Source organism: Amia ocellicauda, chromosome 14, assembly GCF_036373705.1.
Source record: "Amia ocellicauda isolate fAmiCal2 chromosome 14, fAmiCal2.hap1, whole genome shotgun sequence".
NCBI lineage: Eukaryota > Metazoa > Chordata > Actinopteri > Amiiformes > Amiidae > Amia > Amia ocellicauda.
The window spans coordinates 6,702,927-6,726,407 of NC_089863.1; the positions used below are offsets into that span (position 1 = coordinate 6,702,927).

The following is a 23,481-nucleotide window of genomic DNA, read 5'->3' on the forward strand; positions in this document are numbered from 1 at the left end:
TTTACCCACAATGCCTCTCTCACAGTGTCAGTGCCACTCTGAATACCAGTTGGCATTTCCTGGCCCCTAAGGACATTGTCAATTCAGATTTAGGACACATGTGACCAGCAGTGAACAGGACTGAGGCAGGGTTTGTTGAAGCACTTTAATGGTTGAAGAACAACATACCAGACATGTTCATCGGGCCCACGGGGGTGTCTGACCCCAGGACGAGGGCCCGGGCCCCCACACAGCACTACTCCTGGGCCACACTGTGGTGTAGGTGGGCGGGGACTTCCTGTCCCTTAAAGTGCAACTCATCTCTGCATCCCGTCTCCGTCCGGTTAAAACACATCCTTTCACCCCAGCAAACGGATCCGAGAGCAAAAGTGTATCTGTGGCCACCGAGGCCCTGCAGTGTGGCCCCAGTGCTCGATTGCTGTGGCCCGGACACAGACTGGGCCAGGGCAGGGTCGTTTAGGGAGCTGGAAGCGTGTGCGTGTCCGTGGGCGCCGCTACATGCGGAGGGTGTAGGAGTCGGAGTGCGTGACGTAGCGGACCCAGCGCTGGGGCAGCGAGGGCGGCCCGGGGGACAGGCGCAGGAAGCGGATCTGCAGGCCCGTGACGGTGTGCTTGGGCAGCTCGAAGGACAGGCTGACCGGACCCACCTCCAGCAACGATGCCGAGCTCAGGCCCGGCACCTCCAGCTGAGAGAGGGAGACAGATTGGGAGAGAGGAAAATCATCGAAATCGTAGACATAGCAGCTTTAGACTCACTTTCCCATTAAACTGTAAATATTAATGCATCAGGACTAATACTGAGCTGAGGAAACTGGACTGGAGCCGGTGCCGTGCGGATTGTAGTACAGGGCCCGGACTTGAGCTGTGCGGACTGTGGTACAGGGCCCGGACTGGAGCCAGCACAGTGTGGACTATAGTACAGGGTCCGGACTGGAGCTGTGTGGACTATAGTACAGGGTCTGGACTGGAGCTGTGTGGACTATAGAACAGGGCCCGGACTGGAGCTGTGTGGACTATAGTACAGGGTCCGGACTGGAGCCAGCACAGTGTGGACTATAGTAAAGTACAGTACAGTGTAGTATAGAAGGCCCCTCACCTTGAACAGTGCTGACAGCTGCGCCCCCCCGGGGAAGCGAGGAATCTGCCACACCACAGTCTTGCTGCTGGGCTGCAGCTCGGCACTCTGGTCCGGACTGCTGAGCTCCTGGGACAGACTGAGACAGCACGTACCGGTCAGTGGTACAGCCCGGTCCAGGCTACACGTGAAACGCAACTGAAGCACCTCCTTTAACTGCATCCCAGACTGAGAGCCGTGGGTGACGCTCTCGTGTTTGTGTTGTTCCCCGGGAGGACAGGAGTCCGCGTCAGGAGTGATGTCGGGAGTGTGTTCCAGAGAGAAAGAGGGAGGGATGAGTGAGTGAGGAAGGAGAGTGTGGATGAGAAGGTGAGGGGAAAAAAAGAGGAGGAGAGGGAACGGGAGAGAGAAGTGTGAAAGGAGTGAAGGAGACACGGGAAGGGGGAGAGATGGGCTGATTTTGTGGATGGATAGAGGGAGTGAAGAATGGTGGGATGAAAGGAGAGAGAGACTCAGAGGGGTATCTTACCTCAGGGAGCCCTTGGGGACGGGTATAGTGGCCACCACGTTGAGAGCCGGGCTGCGAGACAGAGAGATGGCTGGGTTAGTTTCTCCACACGGGCAGCTCGGGTTGCATGGATGTCAATCAATGTTACAGAAACTACACACACCTGTATGTGTAGATCTGTATCGTCTCGCTATAGCTGGCTAGAGACTTAATAGAACCGCCACAGCTGCTTTTTCAATTCAAAAGTAAGCATCTCTGCGTGTGTGCATTTCTCCCGCAAATCCGTTCTTACGTTACTAAATATTTGAATTAAATACATATTCTGCACTTCAGCTGTATACTCAAACTTAAGCTATTAATACTTCTCCAACCGCCGAACCGCAGTGTATGCAGGCTATACTGAACATTATATAGCCCACAATCTGGTCTTTGCAGAACAATTAGTGATTGTGAAAGATTTATAATCATGTTGATTGGTGAAACACGCGATTTCCTACACATCATATTTTCATTTTCATCATTATGTGTTGCCTGCCTGACCATTTCTTCAAATGGTGCCTCATAGTTTTGTGAGACCTCTGCCCACGTCCAGGCCAGTACAGTCTCTTAGTGCGACAAATGCGTTTCGTGGATGAGGAGATGCACTTTAAATACTGCAGCACCTACAGCCACGTATTGTACGCCAGTCGCCCCAGCACTGAGTGACAGTGAAGCTCCCTGCTCAACCAATCAGCGCTGGCCTGACGCACAGGACCGCAGAGACGCACTGCTGAGATTGCGGAGGAGTGCACGGCTGCGCTTACCCAGAAACCCCTTCTCTGCATTGCTACGCAGAAGCATAAATCATGCTTTAGACTGGTCTTACTTAGTCAATCACACACTGCATCCTGGGAATTTTAAGACACCTGAAGAGAAACAAAACATGGTGGAAATCCCAGCTAATGGTTTAGACGAGACTAATACAGTTCTATGCATCTCACCTCTTCGGGGGCAGGTCACACCTGAGCTTCAGGTACATCAAGAGCCTGTGCGGACAGACAGACAGAAAAAGAGTTTTAGACACACGAATGCTGAATTCTGTCCATCATTCTGCCCCCTCTTGGTCCCAGAGTGTGTGCCTGGACTCTGGATGTGAGTGATCGGGGGGGGGTGTCCGGCGGGGGCGGAGATACCTGCCGCTGCGGTCCCTCTCCAGCGTGGGGAAGAGTCGGAAGGGCGGGGAGGAGGGCAGGTCGTCGCACAGCTGGTACTGCATCACAGTTTGCTGGACAGAGGAGGAGAGGGTCAGTGGCAATGAGACCGGACTCGAGGTGGAGTCAGCTTTAGAAGGGATGCAGGTTTCGTGTGGGTGTGTCAGTGAGGTGAGGGGACCCACCTCTCCCTGGCTGGGCGTCAGTGTGGGTGTGTCAGTGTGTGGGTGTGTCAGTGAGTGGACCCACCTCTCCCTGGCTGGGCGTCAGTCTCAGGATGCGGTGGCTGTCGAACTCGTCCAGCCGGACCGACTCGTGGAAACTGCACTCATCCACCCGCACTGCAGCTCCGTAGCCTGAGGGGGAGAGAGAGAGATTGAGGTAGGCGAAAGATTGGGAGAGGGAGACACACTGAGGTACAAGAGGCAGAAAGAAGGAGAGGGAGAGGTAATGGGAGAGGATGAGAGAGATCACAGACTCACCGCGCAGCTGGGCCCTCCCTATACTGAACTCCTCATTGAGACCGATCCGCATCTCTGAGGGGGAGAGAGAGAGAGAGAGCACAGTATTAAACACAGGGCACAGACTGGACTCTCCTCAAGGTCTGAGACGCTGGACTCTGGACGCTGAGAGCAGGACAGTGAATTCAGACCCGGAGCGTCTCACCTGAGCAGCTGGGCAGGTAGCACTTGACCCGGATCTCCCCCTGGATGTCTGCCTTCATCAGCAGCCCCTGCACAGAGACTGGGTTTAACTTTCATTCTCATCATCATCAAAGTGTTTATCATATCAAATTATATAACATATCTATAGAATATACAACAAGTAGGAAATCATTGTGTGTGAGTGTCGTATGTGTGTGTGTGAGTGTGTCTGTGTGGCCCTGAGGGGGCGTGGCGGTGCAGGACGCACGTTGGCCCCGATGACGACGGTCAGCCGCTCGATCACATCCACGAAGATCTCATTCTTCCCTCCCTGTGGAAAGACGCACACTGAAGAGCAGTGACACACGGACTGACGCACACTGAGGAGCACTGACACACGGACTGAGGCACACTGAGGAGCACTGACGCACGGACTGAGGCACACTGAGGAGCACTGACACACGGGCTGACGCACACTGAGGAGCACTGACACACGGGCTGACACACACTGAGGAGCACTGACGCACACTGAGGAGCACTGACACACGGGCTGACGCACACTGAGGAGCACTGACACACGGGCTGACGCACACTGAGGAGCACTGACACGGGCTGACGCACACTGAGGAGCGCTGACACACTGAGGAGCACTGACACACGGGCTGACGCACACTGAGGAGCACTGACACGGGCTGACGCACACTGAGGAGCACTGACACACGGGCTGACACACTGAGGAGCGCTGACACACACTGAGGAGCACTGACAGACTGACACACACTGAGGAGCACTGACACGGGCTGACGCACACTGACACATGGGCTGACGCACACTGAGGAGCACTGACGCACGGGCTGACGCACACTGAGGAGCGCTGACACACACTGAGGAGCACTGACACAGACTGACACACACTGAGGAGCACTGACACATGGGCTGACGCACACTGAGGAGCACTGACGCACACTGAGGAGCGCTGACACACTGAGGAGCACTGACACAGACTGACACACACTGAGGAGCACTGACACACGGGCTGACGCACACTGAGGAGCACTGACACATGGGCTGACGCACACTGAGGAGCGCTGACACTGAGGAGCACTGACACAGACTGACACACACTGAGGAGCACTGACACACGGGCTGACGCACACTGAGGAGCACTGACACATGGGCTGACGCACACTGAGGAGCGCTGACACACTGAGGAGCACTGACACACGGGCTGACGCACACTGAGGAGCACTGACACGGGCTGACGCACACTGAGGAGCACTGACACACGGGCTGACACACTGAGGAGCACTGACACAGACTGACACACACTGAGGAGCACTGACACGGGCTGACGCACACTGAGGAGCACTGACACATGGGCTGACGCACACTGAGGAGCACTGACACACGGGCTGACACACTGAGGAGCACTGACTGACACACATAGTCATTGACACACACTGAAGAGTGCTGAGACACACACACACACACACAGACTGGCTAACATTAATTTACTGACTGATACATTGACACACATTGACTGAATGACATACTGACTGACTGCTCAACCCACAGACTGACACACTGACCGACATACTGACTGACAGACTGACTGAATGACTGGCTGACTGACACACTGAGTGCCTGATTGACACACTGGCTAGTGGACGCCCAGACACTGACCTGCTCTCCCCGGGTGGTCAGTATGGGCCGGCTGGCTGTGGTGCTGGGGGCCACTTTACTCTGCTGGGTGTCTGCACCGAACTGCACGGAGAGAGGGAGAGGGGGAGAGAGTCAGAGTGAGCCCAGGAGGAGAGACATGAGAGCGAAGGAGTGAGTGATACAGGAGAGAGAGAGAGAGAGAGAGAGAGAGAGGGAGGGAGATGGAAGGTGTGGAGGGAGGGGGATGGAGCTGTGCAGGGCGCAGGCGTACCAGGCCCACGTTGCTGGGGTCGAACAGGCTGAAGGGCTTGGCGCTGACGGCCTCGGTCTGGATGAAGTTCTTCAGGATGTCGGTGGAGGAGGTCTGGACGTAGCCGTAGTCCTGCAGAGGAGTGTGATGATTGAGAGAAGTTATTACACTGTGTGTGTGTGTGTGTGTGTGTGCGTGTGTGTGTGCGTGTGTCCTCAGTCCTCTCCTCACCACCATCTCGTCCAGCAGCTCGTATATGAGGGCGAAGTTCATCCGGACCGACTTCTCTGACAGGCAGCCGCAGTAATCCTTAATCAGAGCTGCGAGCCTGCAACACACTCACTACACTTACTACACACACTACTACACACTGCACTGACACTACACAGCCTGTATATACACTCACTACACTTTACTACACACACTACTACACAGCCTGTATATACAGTGAGGGAAAAAAGTATTTGATCCCCTGCTGATTTTGTACGTTTGCCCACTGACAAAGAAATGATCAGTCTATAATTTTAATGGTAGGTGTATTTTAACAGTGAGAGACAGAATAACAACAAAAAAATCCAGAAAAACGCATTTCAAAAAAGTTATAAATTGATTTGCATGTTAATGGGGGAAATAAGTATTTGACCCCTTCGACTTAGTACTTGGTGGTAAAACCCTTGTTGGCAATCACAGAGGTCAGACGTTTCTTGTAGTTGGCCACCAGGTTTGCACACATCTCAGGAGGGATTTTGTCCCACTCCTCTTTGCAGATCCTCTCCAAGTCATTAAGGTTTCGAGGCTGACGCTTGGCAACTCGAACCTTCAGCTCCCTCCACAGATTTTCTATGGGATTAAGGTCTGGAGACTGGCTAGGCCACTCCAGGACCTTAATGTGCTTCTTCTTGAGCCACTCCTTTGTTGCCTTGGCTGTGTGTTTTGGGTCATTGTCATGCTGGAATACCCATCCACGACCCATTTTCAATGCCCTGGCTGAGGGAAGGAGGTTCTCACCCAAGATTTGACGGTACATGGCCCCGTCCATCGTCCCTTTGATGCGGTGCAGTTGTCCTGTCCCCTTAGCAGAAAAACACCCCCAAAGCATAATGTTTCCACCTCCATGTTTGACGGTGGGGATGGTGTTCTTGGGGTCATTCCTCCTCCTCCAAACACGGCGAGTTGAGTTGATGCCAAAGAGCTCGATTTTGGTCTCATCTGACCACAACACTTTCACCCAGTTCTCCTCTGAATCATTCAGATGTTCATTGTCAAACTTCAGACAGGCCTGTACATGTGCTTTCTTGAGCAGGGGGACCTTGCGGACGCTGCAGGATTTCAGTCCTTCAGTCCTTCACGGCGTAGTGTGTTACCAATTGTTTTCTTGGTGACTATGGTCCCAGCTGCCTTGAGATCATTAACAAGATCCTCCTGTGTAGTTCTGGGCTGATTCCTCACCGTTCTCATGATCATTGAAACTCCACGCGGTGAGATCTTGCATGGAGCCCCAGACCGAGGGAGACTGACAGTTATTTTGTGTTTCTTCCATTTACGAATAATCACACCAACTGTTGTCACCTTCTCACCAAGCTGCTTGGTGATGGTCTTGTAGCCCATTCCAGCCTTGTGTAGGTCTACACTCTTGTCCCTGACATCCTTGGACAGCTCTTTGGTGTTGGCCATGGTGGAGAGTTTGGAATCTGATTGATTGATTGCTTCTGTGGACAGGTGTCTTTTATACAGGTAACGAGCTGAGATTAGGAGCACTCCCTTTAAGAGAGTGCTCCTAATCTCAGCTCGTTACCTGTATAAAAGACACCTGGGAGCCAGAAATCTTGCTGATTGATAGGGGATCAAATACTTATTTCCCTCATTAACATGCAAATCAATGTATAACTTTTTTGAAATGCGTTTTTCTGGATTGTTTTGTTGTTATTCTGTCTCTCACTGTTAAAATACACCTACCATTAAAATTATAGACTGATCATTTCTTTGTCAGTGGGCAAACGTACAAAATCAGCAGGGGATCAAATACTTTTTTCCCTCACTGTACACTCACTACACTTTACTACACACACTACTACACAGTGCACTGACACCACACAGCCTGCAACACACTCACTACACTTACTACACGCACTGACACCACACAGCCTGTATACACACCTGAATACTTTACACCATCACTACTCATAGACACACCCACATACTCCACACTGTCACCCCCCCCCCCCACACACACACACACACACACACACACACACACACACACACACAGTCCAGCTCACCTGTTCAGGAATTCGATGACCGTGAAGGGGGAAGGGTTGGTGGTGGTTGTGGCGACGCAGTAGAGACCCCCCTGTCTGATGTGAATGAAGTGAATCCCCTCATGATCCTAGGAGAGAGAGAGAGAGAGAGAGAGAGAGAGAACGAGACACAGGCAGGGAGAGAGAGACATTTTCTACTTTAATTTTGGTTCACAGGCAATCCATCCATCCATCCATCACTCCATCTTCGAAACCGCTTATCCTTGTGAGGGTCGCGGGGAAGCCGGGGGACGATCCCGGCAGGAAGACACCCAGGATGGGACGCCAGTAGTTCACAGGCAATCAAAACAATGAATACAATACAGTAAGAAAACTGTTTACAACAATAATAATCATGGCCGATACCATCACGACAGGAGGCTGGTCCCCGGGCAGCGCCGTCACCTTCTCATAGAACACGCTGACGACATCGCTGCCCGCCTCCCCGCGAACTGGTGAGGTCAGAGGTCAAGGGTCACGGACGGACAATCACACAGTGACGGGGGGAGAGAGAGGAGAGGAGAGGAAAGAGGGAGACAAGGAAGAGAGGGAGTGGAGTGAGTGAATATAGACGAGAGGAGAGGCAGGGAAAAGGGTGGTCAGTGAGTGAAGTGAGAGAGGAGAGGGGGAGACTGAAAAAAGAGGGGGTAAGTGAGAGGAGAGGGGGAGACAGGAAAAAGAGGGGGACAGTGAGTGAAGGGAGAGAGGAGAGGGAGACAGGAAAAAGGGGGACAGTGAGAGGAGAGGGGAGAAAGGAAATGGGGACAGTGACTGAAGGGAGAGAGGGAGACAGGAAAGAGGGGGACAGAGAGAGGAGAGGGAGACAGGAAAAAGAGGGGGACAGTGAGTGAAGGGAGAGGAGAAGAAGAGCAGGGGAGACAGGAAAAAGGGGGGCAGTGAGAGAGGAGGGAGACAGGAAAAAGAGGGGGACAGTGAGAGGAGAGGGGAGAAAGGAAAGGGGGACAGTGAGTGAAGGGAGAGAGGAGAGGGAGACTGGAAAAAGGGGGACAGTGAGAGGAGAGGGGGAGACAGGAAAAAGAGGGGGACAGAGAGAGGAGAGGGAGACAGGAAAAAGAGGAGGACAGTGAGTGAAGGGAGAGGAGAAGAGGGAGACAGGAAAAAGGGGGACAGTGAGAGAGGAGAGGGAGACAGGAAAAAGGGGGACAGTGACTGAAGGAAGAGAGGGGAGGGAGACAGGAAAAAGGGGGACAGTGAGAGGAGAGGGGAGAAAGGAAAGGGGGACAGTGACTGAAGGGAGAGAGGGAGACAGGAAAAAGAGGGGGACAGTGAGTGAAGGGAGAGAGGAGAGGGAGACAGGAAAAATAGGGAGACTGTGAGAGAGGAGAGGGAGACAGGAAAAAGAGGGGGACTGAGGAGAGGGGAGAAAGGAAAGAGGGGGACAGTGAGTGAATGGAGACAGGAAAAAGAGGGGGACAGTGACTGAAGAGACAGAAGAGGAGCGGGGGAAACAGGAAAAAGGGGGACAGTGAGAGAGGAGAAGGGAGAATGAGTAAGAAAGAGGACAGAAGGGAGAGATGGGGGAAGAGTGTGTGAGACAGGGCGAAAGAGGGATTTGGGAGGACACAAAGCCCACAGGGAGAGGACTGGCCGGGGTGAAAGGATACAGTCTTTGTAAATGAGGTGGTCGCCCTTGGACGAGAGGATGAACACCTGCGAGATCATGCCGCTGCTGCGGGGAGAAGACAGCGCTTATTAAACACCTGCGCCGGCTTCACTCCTCTGTCACTATCCGTCTGTCCGGTGTTTCCCAATACGACAGCCTGCTTGTCATTATTAATCTGACAACCGCTCTAGCATAATGTAAACGAAACCTCTCATTATTTTCCTCCAAACAGTGGCGTTTTCATTAATTTCACGATTTTATTTTTTTAAGACATTTACAATAAAAAGTATAAATAATTAGTACGTCTTGTTTTTTTGTGGGTTTTGATATTTTGTATTGTAAATACCTGGAACCCGGGAAGGCCGCGACCCGATCCCCGGCTGTCGAGTGAGCGCGGTGAGCCGCAGGAGGCTTCAGTTTGCTCGGGTAAGGAGCTGCACTGCCTCGGTGTGCGGAGAGGGGATGCGGAGCCTGCTTTCCCGCGTTCTGATTGGTCCGTGACTGACCAATCACAGCAGTGGGCCGTCCCACGTCAAAACACGATTTCTGACATGCGCAGTCTCTGCTATGTCGCCCATAAGCTAGGGGCGTTCGTGTTGCGCAGACTTCCGCAGGTCTGCGCGGCTCCACCAATGAGATAGCTGGGATTCTGCAGATCTGTGGAAACCAATGTTTCATATGCCATTCATATCTTCGGTATGATTAGTGACTTTATTTCGGTCGAGCTCAGAGAGAGACAACAGTTTATTTATATTTGTCGCACAAATGCACTAATTGTTGTGCATTAAAATAGCCGGTGTAGAGCTCTCGGTTAACTGCCCGTATAACTAGTGATTTTAAAAATGTACATGTTTAGGATGCACGAGAGATGTATGCTTTTCAGTCGTTTATCTGTTTATTTATGGTAACTTTGATAAGCGTGACAGAAAAAAAAGTGTTTTATTTGGCATTTGATTATAGATGTACTTATCCAGTTAAGTGGTAAAGAAAATCTTCAGTTTATTTACAGGTGCCAGTCTAGCTTCTCATGCCAAGAAAACAGCAGCACTTTCGCGCCAAATGGCTCTGCGGGGGAGCCGGACGAGTCCATTATCAGTTCTTCCTCATGTATTCAGAGGGGGGTTATCCGTCACTTAATACCTACACGACACTCTGACTTCCCTTATAAATGCACACTATTTCACTAACTATATAGAGGTGTGTAAACCCCGCCGACTGTGTGTGATATTCCACTGCAATATCACACTATTATATTGTATATATATTTTATATTTCTGAGCACCCCTCCCCCGTCCCTTTCCAGGATTGTTTTCAACGCTGTGTTTTCGCGCCAGAGGCGGTGACACGCCTTCTGATTGGCTGCCAGCCCCCCTGCCAGGGCTTTCGCGCCAGTGCAGGCTCCCGCCCCCACGGAGCCGCTCCGGGGCTGTGATTGGACGAGCCGGCCGCCGGATTCGCGCCACTTTTTGCAGGGCTCCGGAGTCTGGACATCCTGTCGCAGCAGCGCGGCCTCGGGGGCAGGAATTGAGCACCATCGGCGCGGATTTGAGGAGCCATTTCTGCACGGACACGACTCCCGCAGTCGCCTGAACCGCTCCCCGCAGTGACTCCGAGTCGGGTTGTGTTGGTGCCGAGCTACAGACGTCATGCCTCCCAAAGACTACCAGGCGGAGAAGGGTGAGTTGCTCTGTCTGTATCGTAATGGCTGCGGTGTTTTCCAGCAGATGCAAACCTTGGACGCATGATGATCGGAACAATTTATCTGCAGTTGTTGCGTGTTTGCGTTTATATGGCGTTAATACACGCATGGCGAGTGTTACAGCTTGCACCGGTGTTGAACTTGAACATTGTCTTATACAGTCTGATAATCCTGTGCGCGCTGGTGTGGGCCACGTTTTTACAACAAGACACTTCTCAACTTACTTGGAAACTTGTGTAAACAGCCCTCACTTGCTATTCCTGTGCAATACCTCGTTTCAGTCGTCTCCACCATACCGAGGTTGAGGAGTGAAATCGCGCTGTTTGCTGTGTTGCCGGTGTGAGAATAGGGGACAGTTCAGTCCTAAAGTGCGGTATTGTATAATCGTGCCCGGTCCGCAGAGCGCAGCAGCCTGTGTGACCCGGATGCAGCTCGCAGACAAAGAGTTAAGCGCTGGGACCACATGGCTGGTGGCAGGGGGAGGGGGGATGACCATTTAAACAGCGTGCATCCGCACCTGCTTTACTGCACTTCATCTGCGCTACGGCTTTGCCTGTACTTTCCCAAAGCAGTGCTGGAAAGTGCGTTAATGAACCGTTTCCCACCTTCTCATCTAAGACAAACACTACTGGTTATGGGGGGGGGGTGGATTGAGCGACTGTCCAGTCTGAGCGGTGGCTTCCGCTTATTACAGGCTTAAGCGATCTGTGTTTAATCACTTTACAGTTCAAACAATAGCCGGACACTGTAGTGCGTGTCTCCCAGACTCCACCGCTTCCCCAGGGCGGCGGGACTGTTGCGTCACAGTGCGTTCTGCCATTGTCGCGTCTCGGCAGTCAAAATTCGCATCATCCCGTGATCCTTTGCGGGCTCATGTTTCATAATGATCAATGCGGTGTATAATGAGGGTTGCTGTCTACGAAGTCTCTCTTGTTGTTGCTCGGGTGATTGTACAGCTTGTTGGTAGAGGAGCAATATTGTAATCCAAACTCCTGCAATAAAAAGCTCATTGTGATTTCAACTACAACCGATCACAAGGCTGGAAGAACTGTATTTACTGCGGCACACTGACAAACCTGTCTTCGGTACAGATGTGTGGTGGTCTCCAAGATCACCCCTGTTCGTCAAGATGAGCCCCTTCTGATTCCAGCTCTCCCCCATTCAATCCAATACAAGCCCACCTATTCCTGACCCCACACTCCTCTTTGGGGGCTGGTAGACGGAGAACACAAAGTTTACAAACAAGAGGAGGCAGTTCGATCCATCGTGCTTGTTTGGTGTCCATTAATAACTAAGTGATCCAAGGATCCTATCTAGTCTGATCTTAAATTTTCCCAAATTGTCTCTTCAGCCACATCGCTGGGGAGTTTGTTCAGATTGTGACGCCTCTCTGTGTGAAGAAGTGTCTCCTGTTTTCCATCTTGAATGCCTTGAAGCCCAATTTCCATTTGTGTCCCCGGGTCCGTGTGTCCCTGCTGATCTGGAAAAGCTCCTCTGGTTTGATGTGGTCGATGCCCTTCATGATTTTGAAGACTTAAATCAAGGAAAGGGATGTGAAGGGCACACCGTGTTGAATAGGGGTGGGATAAGATTGTGTGTAACCAAAAATCAGTTTCCACTCTTCTAAAGGGTTTTCCTAACACTTGGAGAGGGAGGAATCGGTTGGGGACAGACTGAGAATGATTTGAATTGCTGCATCGGCATGATTCACACCTGGATTTCACCAGCGGAGAGCGTGAGCGTATGGACTTGTCAACGTTTAAACCGGCTCAAAAGATCCATTTACAACTAAATGGACTTCCAGTTGTATGTCACAACAGCACGAATCCACAGTGATGCGTTTTCCTCTCTTGGTTTTGTGTGGGGCAGCGTTTGCAGCTGTGATTGTCAGGAAAGGCGCTATATACTTGAAGCTGCGAATCTGTAGACGTCCAGGGCATGGCTGTCGAAATCCACATAAAATAACGATGCTACCTGTCCTGTCATGATTTACCAGAGTATAAACACAGCCAGAGTCAATCCAGAGGTCTGTAATCTACCACTTTCTCTCAGTAGTGAATATAGTGCCATCCTTGAACACCTTGTTTCGGTGTTGTATCAGTCCAGGGTGGCGCAGGACACGGGAAGATGTGGGATTTTTAAGCACTTCTCTATTTTGGTTTTGTGTGCTTTGTGACACTGTCCTATCCAAGAACAATCCATAAATTCATCACCTCATTTGTATAACTGGCCTTGGGTTGGTGGTGCCCTGCTCCGGGGGGTTCGCCCAGCCAGTAGCTTCTTTTGAGATCTGAATCGGCAGCATCTTAATAGGGGGATGTTTAATCCTGCTTTTCAGTCTGTTCCTATTACCCCATGCTGTTCCCAGCCCAGAATACACATTGAAACTGTTTATCCTTTCAATGTGGAGCTTTAAAAATCACTGCTTCACATTATACATGAAACCACCGTAAAGTAAATTAACTTGGGTCTCCCCCTGTCAGTGTGGCACCCCTTTTTTCCTGACGGAGAAGCTTTGAATGAGTTTGTCTCCTCCGATTCTCTTACGCATCCTCCTCTCCCGCCCTCTTCCCCTTCTTTATCACTGGAAGAGCAGATGCGCCCTGACGTCAGACGCAGGTTCACTATTTGGCGGGTGGGGGAGAGGTGTGCGATGACGCGCCGTGGGGGGGAAAGGCTCACTTTGTTGCAGCTGCGGCAGCATCCCTTTTCTGCATCCGCCCCGGAGTGCCTTGAATCAAACAAATGCATTGTTCTGGATTTGGGCTTTGGTCGCTTTCTCCGTTTAGGGGCTGGATGTGCTGTCCGGTCATAGTAGGTGGTGGAGGGGTAGGTTTTGTAGTGTAATGCGCCCCCAAAGCATAGGTGGGGGAATGGGGGGCGGGACTACTTGACGCGCGGAGGGATCTGGAGCCCTGCGGGGGGTGGCCGGGCTGTGCAGCCATGTGCTTCTTTGTTTACAAAAACAGCGGAGTGAGCGGGCGGCGGGGCTGAGGGCTGGGAAAGCCCCGCACAGGAGGCCCAAATTGCGGGCTGGACCGGGTCATCCGGCTCGCTGGGGCTGGACGCACCCCCGAGAGCGGCGATGGAGAGGAAATACGAGGCGGGGATGCGTTTCATCCGGGGGCAGGACGGTGCGGGACGGCGCCCAGAGCAGGCGGGCGAGCCCCTCCGCAAAACGAGCCGAGGGTGAAGCATTGTTTCGGGTACATGCGTGCTTCCGAGTTCCTGGGGGTCTGTAGTGTAGTGCATGCGTGTGTGTGCGGGCTGGGGGCTGTGGGGGGCTATCAAGGGGGTGTGAGGGGCAATCGGGCGCAGTGGGGCATTGTGTACACACGCACCGGCCCCAACAAAGAGCCCGGGCAGTGCGGGGGAGCGGAGGGCGGCCAGGCAGGGGAGGGAACAGCGTGTTTTTCTGGGTGTTGCGGTCGTGCCCGTGGGCTCTTGCAGAAGCGAAAGTGAAATCCAGCCCGAGATTGGCATCGGTGCACCAGTCAGGCGTGGGAGGACCTTTTATTGTGCGCGTCTCTGTCTTTTCCGTTTTGTGCAGGGGGGGTTGTTGTTGTTGTTGTAACGGCGCTATAAAAGCTGCCCCGGTTGCTCCCTCGGGAAGGGTGCAGTTCGGGAAGTGGTTTAAAGTTGTGTAGCTGTAGTTTGCAAACTGCGGATGTGTTGATGCGATTTCAAACAGCAATGGCTCCACACGTCTGATAGCGAGTCCCATTGTGCAATTATGACGTGCACTCCCTTCATTTCCCTATATGCAAAACACTCGCTTATATAGTGTGTATGAGAGCAAGCTGATTTGCGGGGTTGTCCTGCTGTTGGGGGGGCGGATGCTGTCAGTGTGTTTGTGGTGTGTGTGTAGGGGGGTCATGTGGTCCTGGTTTGTTTACAAGCAGAGCAGCGCCGTCTGTGTGGGAGACGCTGATTCCTGGAGAGCGGCGGACGCGGAGAGACGCGCAGACTCGTTGATCCGAAACGCCTCCGTGTTTGCAGGCGCCTCTGGACGCGGCGACTTGTGCGTAATGGGCTCTGTGCGCTTTGATTTGAATGCCATGCCGCCTCCTGCTGCGAGTGGTATTGTTTCCGTCCTTTCCTGTGCTGATCCGGTGTGTTGATGTCGGGCTCCCATGTAAACAACCTGCGTGTCATTAACCCGCGCCGCCTCTTTCCCACAGGTGTGGCCTTTGTGTCTAACCGCCACCGGGAAGTGTTGTTTCTGTCATTGGCAGCAGGATGTAGTTTAGTGTGCATGCTTACTGGTCTCTACATTTTATTTTGATCCTGTTGCATCAAAGTAAAGCTAGTAACCTCTTACTGGGACTCCGTGCAACAGCATTATTCAGTTATTCAGGAATATTGCTGTAACGCAATATGCCACCTGTCAGTCCTTCCACACAGAAGTCCCAAGAAGAAATCGCTGGCATATTTGGACATATTAAAGGTGTTTTCTGAATATCTGTATACAACAGTCCAGTTTAAAAGTGTTTTTTCACTTGGGGGGCTATCGGTTTACATGGCAGACTTATTCAGGATAATGGGAATAAGTTGTGCATGTCAACATGTAGGAATGTGTTCACTGAAGACAAGACATCCACTTATTGTGTTCTCTCTCTCTCTCTCTCTCTCTTTGCAGAGAAATGCAAGCGCTTCCTGCAGGAGTTCTACACCGAGGATGACCTGGGGAAGAAGGTGTTCAAGTATGGCGCTCAGCTGGTGAGGACTTGCCCCGCTCTGCTCTGGCTTTTGGGGGCAGACTGGCACAGCCTCTCTGGGATGAGGGGAGACCGCTCCAGCCCGAGTTGAGATCCCTGGTTCTGCTGCGGTGAGCCCCAATGCCAGGGGGTGTGTCTGACTCTTTCTCTTTCTGTCCCCAGGTGGCGGTGGCGCACCGGGAGCAGGTGCTGCTGGTGGTGGACTTGGACGACGTGGCCGAGGAGGACCCAGAGCTGGTGGAGAGCGTCTGTGAGAACACGCGGCGCTACACGGGCCTGTTCGCCGACGCCGTGCACGAGCTGCTGCCCGAATACCGCGAAAGAGAGGTCCGTCTGCCCCCACCCCCGCATAATTCTTGTAACTGTCCCAGTAGAGCTACTCCAGTGTAAGTGCCCCCTCTTCCGCCCAGGCCTAACTGCCCGTCTCCTCGCAGGTGGTGGCCAAGGACTCGCTGGATGTGTACATCGAACACCGGCTGATGATGGAGCAGAGGGCCCGGGACCCCAACGATACCAGAGACCCCCGCAACCAGTACCCCCATGAGCTGATGAGGAGATTGTGAGGGCACTTTGGTTTCCCTCTCTCTCTCTCTCTCTCTCTGTCTCTGTCTCTGTAGTAACTCCCTCTCTTCCCCCTGCAGTGAGCTGTACTTCAAGCCCCCCAGCTCGGCAAAGCCCCGTGTGGTGAGAGACGTGAAGGCCGACAGCATCGGGAAGCTGGTAACGGTGCGCGGCATCGTCACACGGGCGACCGAGGTCAAACCCATGATGGTGGTGGCCACCTACACCTGCGACCAGTGCGGCGCCGAGACCTACCAGCCGGTGAGTGGCGGGGGAGGCAGGGCGGGAAGGTAGCAAATGGTGAATGGAGGGGTTTCAGGGTTACTTCTATTTCTATTCCTCTGACTTTTCCCTCTCTCTCTCAGATCCAGTCCGCCACCTTCATGCCCCTGATTATGTGCCCCAGCCAGGAGTGCGTCACCAACAAGTCGGGCGGCCGGCTGTACCTGCAGACCCGGGGGTCAAAGTTCGTGAAGTTCCAGGAGCTGAGGATCCAGGAGCATGTGAGTGAGAGACCGGGCCTTCGCAGTGCTGTTGACCTCGGTGTGGGTGTGTCCAGTCTTTATATTGACCCTCCTGCCCCTCTCCGTCTGTCCAGAGCGACCAGGTGCCAGTGGGGAACATCCCCCGCAGTATGACGGTGATGGTGCGGGGCGAGAACACGCGGCTGGCCCAGCCCGGCGACCACGTGGCCGTCTCCGGGATCTTCCTGCCCCTTCTGCGCTCTGGCTTCAGGCAGGCCGTGCAGGTCAGTGTCTCTCTCTCGGTCTCTGTCCCCCCCCCCCATCTCTGTGTCTCTCTCTCTGTCCCCTGATTTGTGGACAGAGCCATGACACAGCCTCACACACACCTCCCCCCCCCTCAGGGCCTGCTGTCTGAGACCTACCTGGAGGCCCACCGCATCACCATGATGAACAAGACGGAGGACGACGAGCTGGGGACCGAGGAGCTGAGCGAGGAGGAGCTGCGACAGATCACAGGTAACCGAGTGGGGGGTGGGAAGAGAAAGTGGTACAGGCAGAGGGATCTAAAAAAACAAATGCCCTGCTGAGGCAGATTGGCTCACAGTGATGCCTTTTAGGACGCTACTTATGGATTTCGCTGTCCCGCCCTCTATGGAACTCCTTGCTGATATGGTCAACTAACCCGCTTCTTCACTCTCCTTCCACCCCAGAGGAGGATTTCTACGAGAAGCTGGCCTCCTCCATCGCCCCAGAGATCTATGGCCACGAGGACGTCAAGAAGGCGCTGCTGCTGCTGCTGGTAGGGGGGGTGCAGCAGGCGCCCAAGGGCATGAAGATCAGGGGTGAGTCTGGGACAGATCCCGGGGGGGTGTCGAGGAGGAGGAGAGAGGTAGAAGTGGCGGGTTAATAACCATGCTCTCCTCTGTCCGCAGGGACCATCAACATCTGCCTGATGGGCGACCCCGGGGTGGCCAAGTCCCAGCTGCTGTCCTACATCGACCGGCTTGCACCGCGCAGTGAGTTCCCTCCCTCCCGTCTCTCGCTCCGTCATGCCCGTCTCTCTGATTGCACTCACAGTCCCCCTCTCCCCCAGGCCAGTACACGACGGGCCGGGGCTCGTCGGGGGTGGGCCTGACGGCAGCGGTGATGCGGGACCCCCTGACGGGGGAGCTGACGCTGGAGGGTGGGGCGCTGGTGCTGGCGGACCAGGGCGTGTGCTGCATCGACGAGTTCGACAAGATGATGGACGCTGACCGCACGGCCATCCACGAGGTCATGGAGCAGCAGACCATCTCCATCGCCAAGGTCAGTGTCTCTGAAGTCACACGCGTACCGACCCGGCAGTGTTCAGTGTACCCGTACCGGCCCTTGCACAACTCGAGGGTTCAGTGACCCGTACTGACCCGGCAGGGTGATTCTCATAAAAGTAACTTTGAACCATATTGGGAGTGATTTAAATATAAAAACTAAATGGTAAAACCTTAAATCAATAGATATACATGCACACAGATATTACAACTTTTAAATGGGCTATTTAAATTTTTATATACATTTTCCAGGAAATGTTGCTATCGCAACCTGCTTATTACCAAAATGAAGTAATTACCTTAACTGCACCGTCAATTAAGCTGAGACTCTGCTGTGTGTGTGTGTGTGTATGTGTGATAGAGGGGGCGTGGCTTTGGAGACGCCTCTGAAGAGAGGGCAGGCTCTATGCTTTCAAAACAAGCTTGCTAACTGCTGGCCTCTCTGGATTACACACCCTAGCTTTAAAGTAAAGAATTCGGTTATGTCCATTACTATAGCTAGCATAGAGCTACTTTTTATCCTGGCAATTAAAAAAAAAAAAAAAAGTATGAAAAATGTCAAATGTCCCACTCTTGTGCTTGTAAAGTGATATCGCGGTAATGAGAGATTTCATTCACTTGGTTCAAGAAAAGCACTAATGTATAAAAATAAGTAAATAGTCTCTTTGAAATCAACATTTATAGTGACTTTAGACACTACTAAGCATAGTCAAAAAAATAATAGTTTTGATGATCACTCTACAATGAGAATCTCGTGAGAATCACCCCGGCAGTGTTCAGTGTGTGTGGTGAGACTCGGCAATCTAAGACTGTGTACTGACTCCCTCTCCCCACGCTACCCCAGGCCGGCATCATGACCTCCCTGAACGCGCGCTGCTCCATCCTGGCGGCCGCCAACCCGGCCTACGGGCGCTACAACCCGCGCCGCAGCGTGGAGCAGAACATCCAGCTGCCCGCCGCCCTGCTGTCGCGATTCGACCTGCTGTGGCTGATCCAGGACCGGCCCGACCGCGACGGGGACCTGCGGCTCGCCCAGCACATCACCTACGTGCACCAGCACTGCCGGCAGCCGCCCTCGCAGTTCTCCCCCATCGACATGAAGCTCATGAGGTGAGGGCGAGAGTGCCACAGCGGCAGCCCTGGGCAATGTGTGCTCTGCCTCTCAATTCAGCGCAAGCTTTGTGGGCATGACCTTGTGCATATAAACCAGGAAAATGTAAAGTTAAACAAAAAAATACATTTAGATTTTAAACCTCCTTAAAATAAATGAATAATCTCTCTCTCTATACCCCCCCCCCTCTCTCTTTCCCTCCCCAGGCGCTACATCAGCCTGTGTAAGCGCCGGCAGCCCGTGGTGCCCGAGTCGCTGGCCGACTACATCACGGCCGCCTACGTGGAGATGAGGCGCGAGGCGCGCGGCAACAAGGACATGACCTTCACCTCGGCCCGCACACTGCTGTCCATCCTGCGCCTGTCCACCGCCCTGGTGAGCGCACACACAGGGGCCCCACGCCTCGGACCTTTCCCCACACCGTCTTGTGGGTGTGGAGGGGTGTTTTGGTACCCGGTACATAGTTCCGTCCGTCTGCGTGGCGCGCGTCTCCGAGGGAGCTCCGCCACCTGGGGTCCTGCCGTGCTAAAGTGCTTACAGTGCAGGTAGTTCCTATAGCCAGCCTACCGCAGTGTGAGCACTTACTGCACCGCGGGGCCGACGCACAGGGACCCGAGCGCCGAGGACAGGGACAGACTGAGACCGAGGGACAGGACACTACATGGGGAGAGAGGGGACAGGCCCCAGTAAAGGAACAGATCGGTGCATTTCCCTGTCCCCCACAGCCGGAGTGGTCTTGCCCGTCCCCGTCCCTCTGGACCGCAGGAGAAGAGTGCCCTCTGGGTTTCCAAAGTGCTGTTTGTGCAGGTAGTGGCCCTGAATTCCTACTGCAAAACCAGCACTTCCCGAGACACGGAGGGGCTGCGCTGCCTCCGACCGGCCACCGGGGGGCTCCGGACCCCAGCAAATACAGCCTGTCTTCAGAATTCAGAAGACTGGGAGGTGTGCATCTGTTTAACGTCTCTGGTTGGATATGGTTGAACACCGGTGTGCATTGTGTCCCTGCTGGGTTCAGTTCAATCTGTGTGTGTGTGTGTGTGTGTGTGTGTGTGTGTGTGTGTGTGTGTGTGTGTGTGTGTGTGTGTGTGTGTGTGTGTGTGTGTTGTCCAGGCAGTCCTGCCGGCTCCGGTGAGCTTTGCAGGGTTGCAGTCAGCCTGTGCCTGTCAGAGCCGCTGTGCAAACCCATGCAAAACTCACCATGGCTGGACCTACCACCCCTTGTCTGTCACACAGGACTTCACATGTGTCTGCTGTTCTGTGAGGCGCTTTCGAGTGTGTATGTGTGTGAGGTGAGAACGTGAGGCTGCAGTGCTGTATGATTGCAAGTGTCGAGATTGGTGGGTGGGGGGGATGCCTCAGCCAATCGGGGACTAGCCGGTGTTGAGAGGCGGAGACTTGGGCAATTGCTGACAATCCCAGAGGGCATTGCACTTGTCTCGGTCTGACAGTGCCGGCACTGCGCGGCCACAGCTGGGGTGGGGACGAGCCCAAGAGCTTCCTCTCCTCCGTACAGGACCCTGTAGCCGTCGAATCAACACAATCAGATTTGTGTGTGCGTTTTATTGAGACCCCTGCTTACCTTCACTCTTTTTCCCCAATACCGTCCCTCCCCAGGCTCGGCTGCGGCTGGTGGACGTGGTGGAGAAGGAGGACGTGAACGAGGCCATGCGGCTCATGGAGATGTCCAAGGACTCGCTGCAGGCCGACAAGACGCAGAACAGCAGGTGAGATGGAGACACTTTGGCCCCCCATGTACCCTGGGTGTGTGCTGGGGTCCTTGGGTCCCAGAGGGTGGCAGTCAGGCAATTCTGCTGGCTCTGTAGCCCACCCAGCTCTGGAAACTATCCAATTACATGTACAAGGTTTAAGTTACCCAGTTTCTTTCGCATCCTATTAATCAATTACCCTCTCGCTCCAATATGAAATCTGTGTGTCAGTATTAACCCTCTCTCTCTCTCACTCAGGGCCCAGCGGCCAGCGGACGTGATCTTCGCCTCTCTTAGGGAGATGGCCCCTGAGCGTGGGCCCCGCAGCGTGCGCTTTGCTGAGGCCCTGCAGCGCTGCGTGTCCAAGGGCTTCACACCGGCGCAGTTCGACGCAGCGCTGGAGGAGTACGAGGAGCTGAACGTGTGGCAGGTCAACCAGGCGCGCACGCGCATCACCTTCGTCTAGAGCCCAGAGGGGCCCCGGTCCCGGTTCCACCGGGAGAGCGGAGGACACTTTACAGAGACTTGACACACTGACTCTTGCCAATCCACCCCCCCCTGCCTGCGCTGACTGTTTGGCACCGTCACCGAAAATGTTTTTCTCGTAAATGAAAGGATCTGTTCTGCTTTTCCGTAGGCGGTTGTTATTCATTGATTTTTAAACGAGTGTAGATGCCAACCGTGTAAGAGATGTAAAGCTTCACCCGGGCAGCATCCTGGATAGATGGGAGACCGAGACATGTCCCTGGGCCCCGTCCTCTCTCTGTGCAGCCCCGGTGTCTGGAGGGGCCCAGGTGGGCGGGAGGCCCTCCCTGCAGCGGGACGGTGTTTTACCTTTCATCCGATTCTTGCTCTTTCTACTCTACTTCGCAGTTAATAAAGCTTTTTATTTTTCTTTCCACTCTGTCTCTGAAGTTTTTCTGATCCATGTGTGTCCAGCTGTGTCCCAAATCAGAGCTCTGTATCTGACTACACTGAGAGGTGCACTACACAACACACAGCATTGTACACGCTATCAGCTACTGTACATAACATACACAGGCACACTGTACAAGCGCCTGAGGAGATTTGTTGTCTAAAGGTGTGATAGAAGCTCAGTTTTATTAAACAGCTGGGTGCCCAAGCCCAGATGTGGCAGCTCTGCCTTAGAGGCCCAACTGAACGCCAGGGTCCAGGAATGCTGCCGGTGGGCCTCGTGCACCGGGGCCGGTTGGGGCAGGCCGAGGCGGTGCGGCTTATTACAGTGTGCGGTGGCGTGGGGGCGTCCACCTCCCGTCTCCGCATGCATCGCTCACATTCCTGCCCCCCGAACGGCAACACCTGGTGCGCAGATCTCCCCCCCGTGCCTGTCAACACCGGCGTTCAGGGCCGGAGGCGTGTCCGTTGAGTTCAGTGAGGTGGATTATCAAGCCCAGAATAATAAATCATCAAAAGGATCGACATATACTTTTATTCTGCTTGAATTACAGCTTTGGGCCCAAGGAGCACAGCGTCCTCGAGCCCCGTCTGCACACTGTTCATTAGACGCTCCTGCCCCCCCACCGCAGCAGGGACCCTTTATTAAAGCTGTTGGAGCTTCTGCTAATGAGAGCCCCGGGGCCCTGGCAGGGGCCGGTGTGTTTCTGTGCTGGATGGGCCCTTCTCTCTCTCCCTGTAAATACAGCGTTCCTGACACAACCCCAAACAATCCCAGGCTGTAATCGCCCCACCCAGGGCAGCAGCACAATAATACGCCACCTATTTCTGTTAAGTACCGTGTATTTAAATTCCACCGCTCCTATATATAGCTTTTTTTTTTTAAAACCTACTTTTATCCAAACCATCTTCCAAGATTCTCAAAGACCTCCTTTCACATTTCCAATGGAAAGCAGCGCACTGAAAATCCCAATTAAGCACCCCACTAATACAAAGAAAGGAGTACAAGTAAATGTAACCGGTCTCATTATAAACCAAATTAAATTAAACACAAAGACCAACCATATATATAATATATTTGCAATATAAAGCAAATAATATCAGTAAATATCCCATTACTGTGTCTACTAAAGGGAAAACCACAACATAATCCTGAAGTCCTTCAATGCTGCCATCTGGCCAACAGACCACGGACTCGTATAAACTCTGTGAGCGGCCGGGATCGTGCCATATTGTGTGTTACGGCACAGGGGTGATATCCACTACCATGGGGGTAACAGTGACACTTAGACAGCCTTGATGTGTCTGCACCACTAACAAGGCACAGGGAAATGACTGTTTTTGGCCTTTAACTGCAGCGGACAAGTTGCACTTACACGATGCATGGAGTCACAGCAGTGGCACCAGTTTGTGCTCCGGTGAACCCGGTTCCAACAGGCTTCAATAAACGCACACATGAGCCTTAAGGATGGGTGGATGGGGTGGGATGCCCAATTACCAGGGCCCAGCCGGCACCCGATGTGAGGAATGTGCAGCTCTCCTATTTTTTTTAGGGGAAACCACATGTTTTACGCTTAGGAGGATTTCCAAACCAGCAGCCACAGGTGTTAGTGAGTCGGGGGGCTGTAATCTTGTTGTTAAAGGGGTCAGGAATATAGAAACCGGTCATTATAGCACAAGCCCAAGCCATGCGCTGCCAACATGGAGGGAGGAAGTCCCGGGGAGGGGGGGGGGGTGGTCCAGGTGTTTA

The 23,481-nt window shown here is 53.3% G+C and overlaps 2 protein-coding genes across 4 annotated transcripts; one reads left to right on the forward strand and one right to left on the reverse strand.

Annotated features, from left to right (window-relative positions):
- Nucleotides 1–131: 131 nt before the first annotated feature.
- ap4m1 (adaptor related protein complex 4 subunit mu 1) lies at nucleotides 132–11,367 on the reverse strand. Of its 3 annotated transcripts, none has more exons than XM_066722711.1 (16): nucleotides 11,174–11,367; nucleotides 9,252–9,316; nucleotides 7,993–8,078; nucleotides 7,609–7,715; nucleotides 5,561–5,657; nucleotides 5,351–5,461; nucleotides 5,101–5,181; nucleotides 3,686–3,748; nucleotides 3,440–3,506; nucleotides 3,256–3,309; nucleotides 3,023–3,129; nucleotides 2,756–2,847; nucleotides 2,564–2,608; nucleotides 1,605–1,655; nucleotides 1,097–1,214; nucleotides 132–686 (listed from the first exon to the last, which is right to left on the reverse strand). In XM_066722711.1, the coding sequence occupies exons 2-16, from the start codon at nucleotides 9,307–9,309 to the stop codon at nucleotides 495–497; spliced, it is 1,329 nt and encodes a 442-aa protein (XP_066578808.1). In that variant the 5' UTR covers nucleotides 9,310–9,316; nucleotides 11,174–11,367; the 3' UTR covers nucleotides 132–494. The 3 variants fall into 3 exon arrangements, with proteins under 3 accessions (XP_066578808.1, XP_066578806.1, XP_066578807.1); XM_066722709.1 differs by lacking the exon at nucleotides 11,174–11,367 and adding an exon at nucleotides 9,597–10,535; XM_066722710.1 differs by lacking the exons at nucleotides 3,686–3,748; nucleotides 11,174–11,367 and adding an exon at nucleotides 9,597–10,536.
- mcm7 (minichromosome maintenance complex component 7) lies at nucleotides 10,710–21,717 on the forward strand. Its single transcript, XM_066722707.1, has 15 exons — nucleotides 10,710–10,927; nucleotides 15,589–15,668; nucleotides 15,830–15,994; nucleotides 16,102–16,226; nucleotides 16,309–16,489; nucleotides 16,594–16,731; nucleotides 16,827–16,976; nucleotides 17,094–17,208; nucleotides 17,403–17,534; nucleotides 17,625–17,708; nucleotides 17,786–17,997; nucleotides 18,844–19,109; nucleotides 19,317–19,485; nucleotides 20,725–20,834; nucleotides 21,075–21,717. The coding sequence occupies exons 1-15, from the start codon at nucleotides 10,897–10,899 to the stop codon at nucleotides 21,280–21,282; spliced, it is 2,166 nt and encodes a 721-aa protein (XP_066578804.1). The 5' UTR covers nucleotides 10,710–10,896; the 3' UTR covers nucleotides 21,283–21,717.
- The last annotated feature ends 1,764 nt before the right edge of the window (nucleotides 21,718–23,481 follow it).

What these genes read in the sequence shown, in the direction of transcription:
- ap4m1 (XM_066722709.1), bottom strand. Translation starts at nt 9,928, where the DNA reads ATGAAACATTGGTTTCCACAGATCTGCAGAATCCCAGCTATCTCATTG. An exon ending in TGACGCCCAGCCAGGGAGAG is followed by an intron (nt 2,848 to 3,022) that starts GTGGGTCCACTC and finishes TCCTCTGTCCAG; the next exon opens with CAAACTGTGATGCAGTACCA. An exon ending in TGTGACCTGCCCCCGAAGAG is followed by an intron (nt 1,656 to 2,563) that starts GTGAGATGCATA and finishes TCTGTCTCGCAG; the next exon opens with CCCGGCTCTCAACGTGGTGG.
- mcm7 (XM_066722707.1), top strand. Translation starts at nt 10,897, where the DNA reads ATGCCTCCCAAAGACTACCAGGCGGAGAAGG. An exon ending in AGACTACCAGGCGGAGAAGG is followed by an intron (nt 10,928 to 15,588) that starts GTGAGTTGCTCT and finishes CTCTCTTTGCAG; the next exon opens with AGAAATGCAAGCGCTTCCTG. An exon ending in GGAGCTGCGACAGATCACAG is followed by an intron (nt 17,209 to 17,402) that starts GTAACCGAGTGG and finishes CTTCCACCCCAG; the next exon opens with AGGAGGATTTCTACGAGAAG.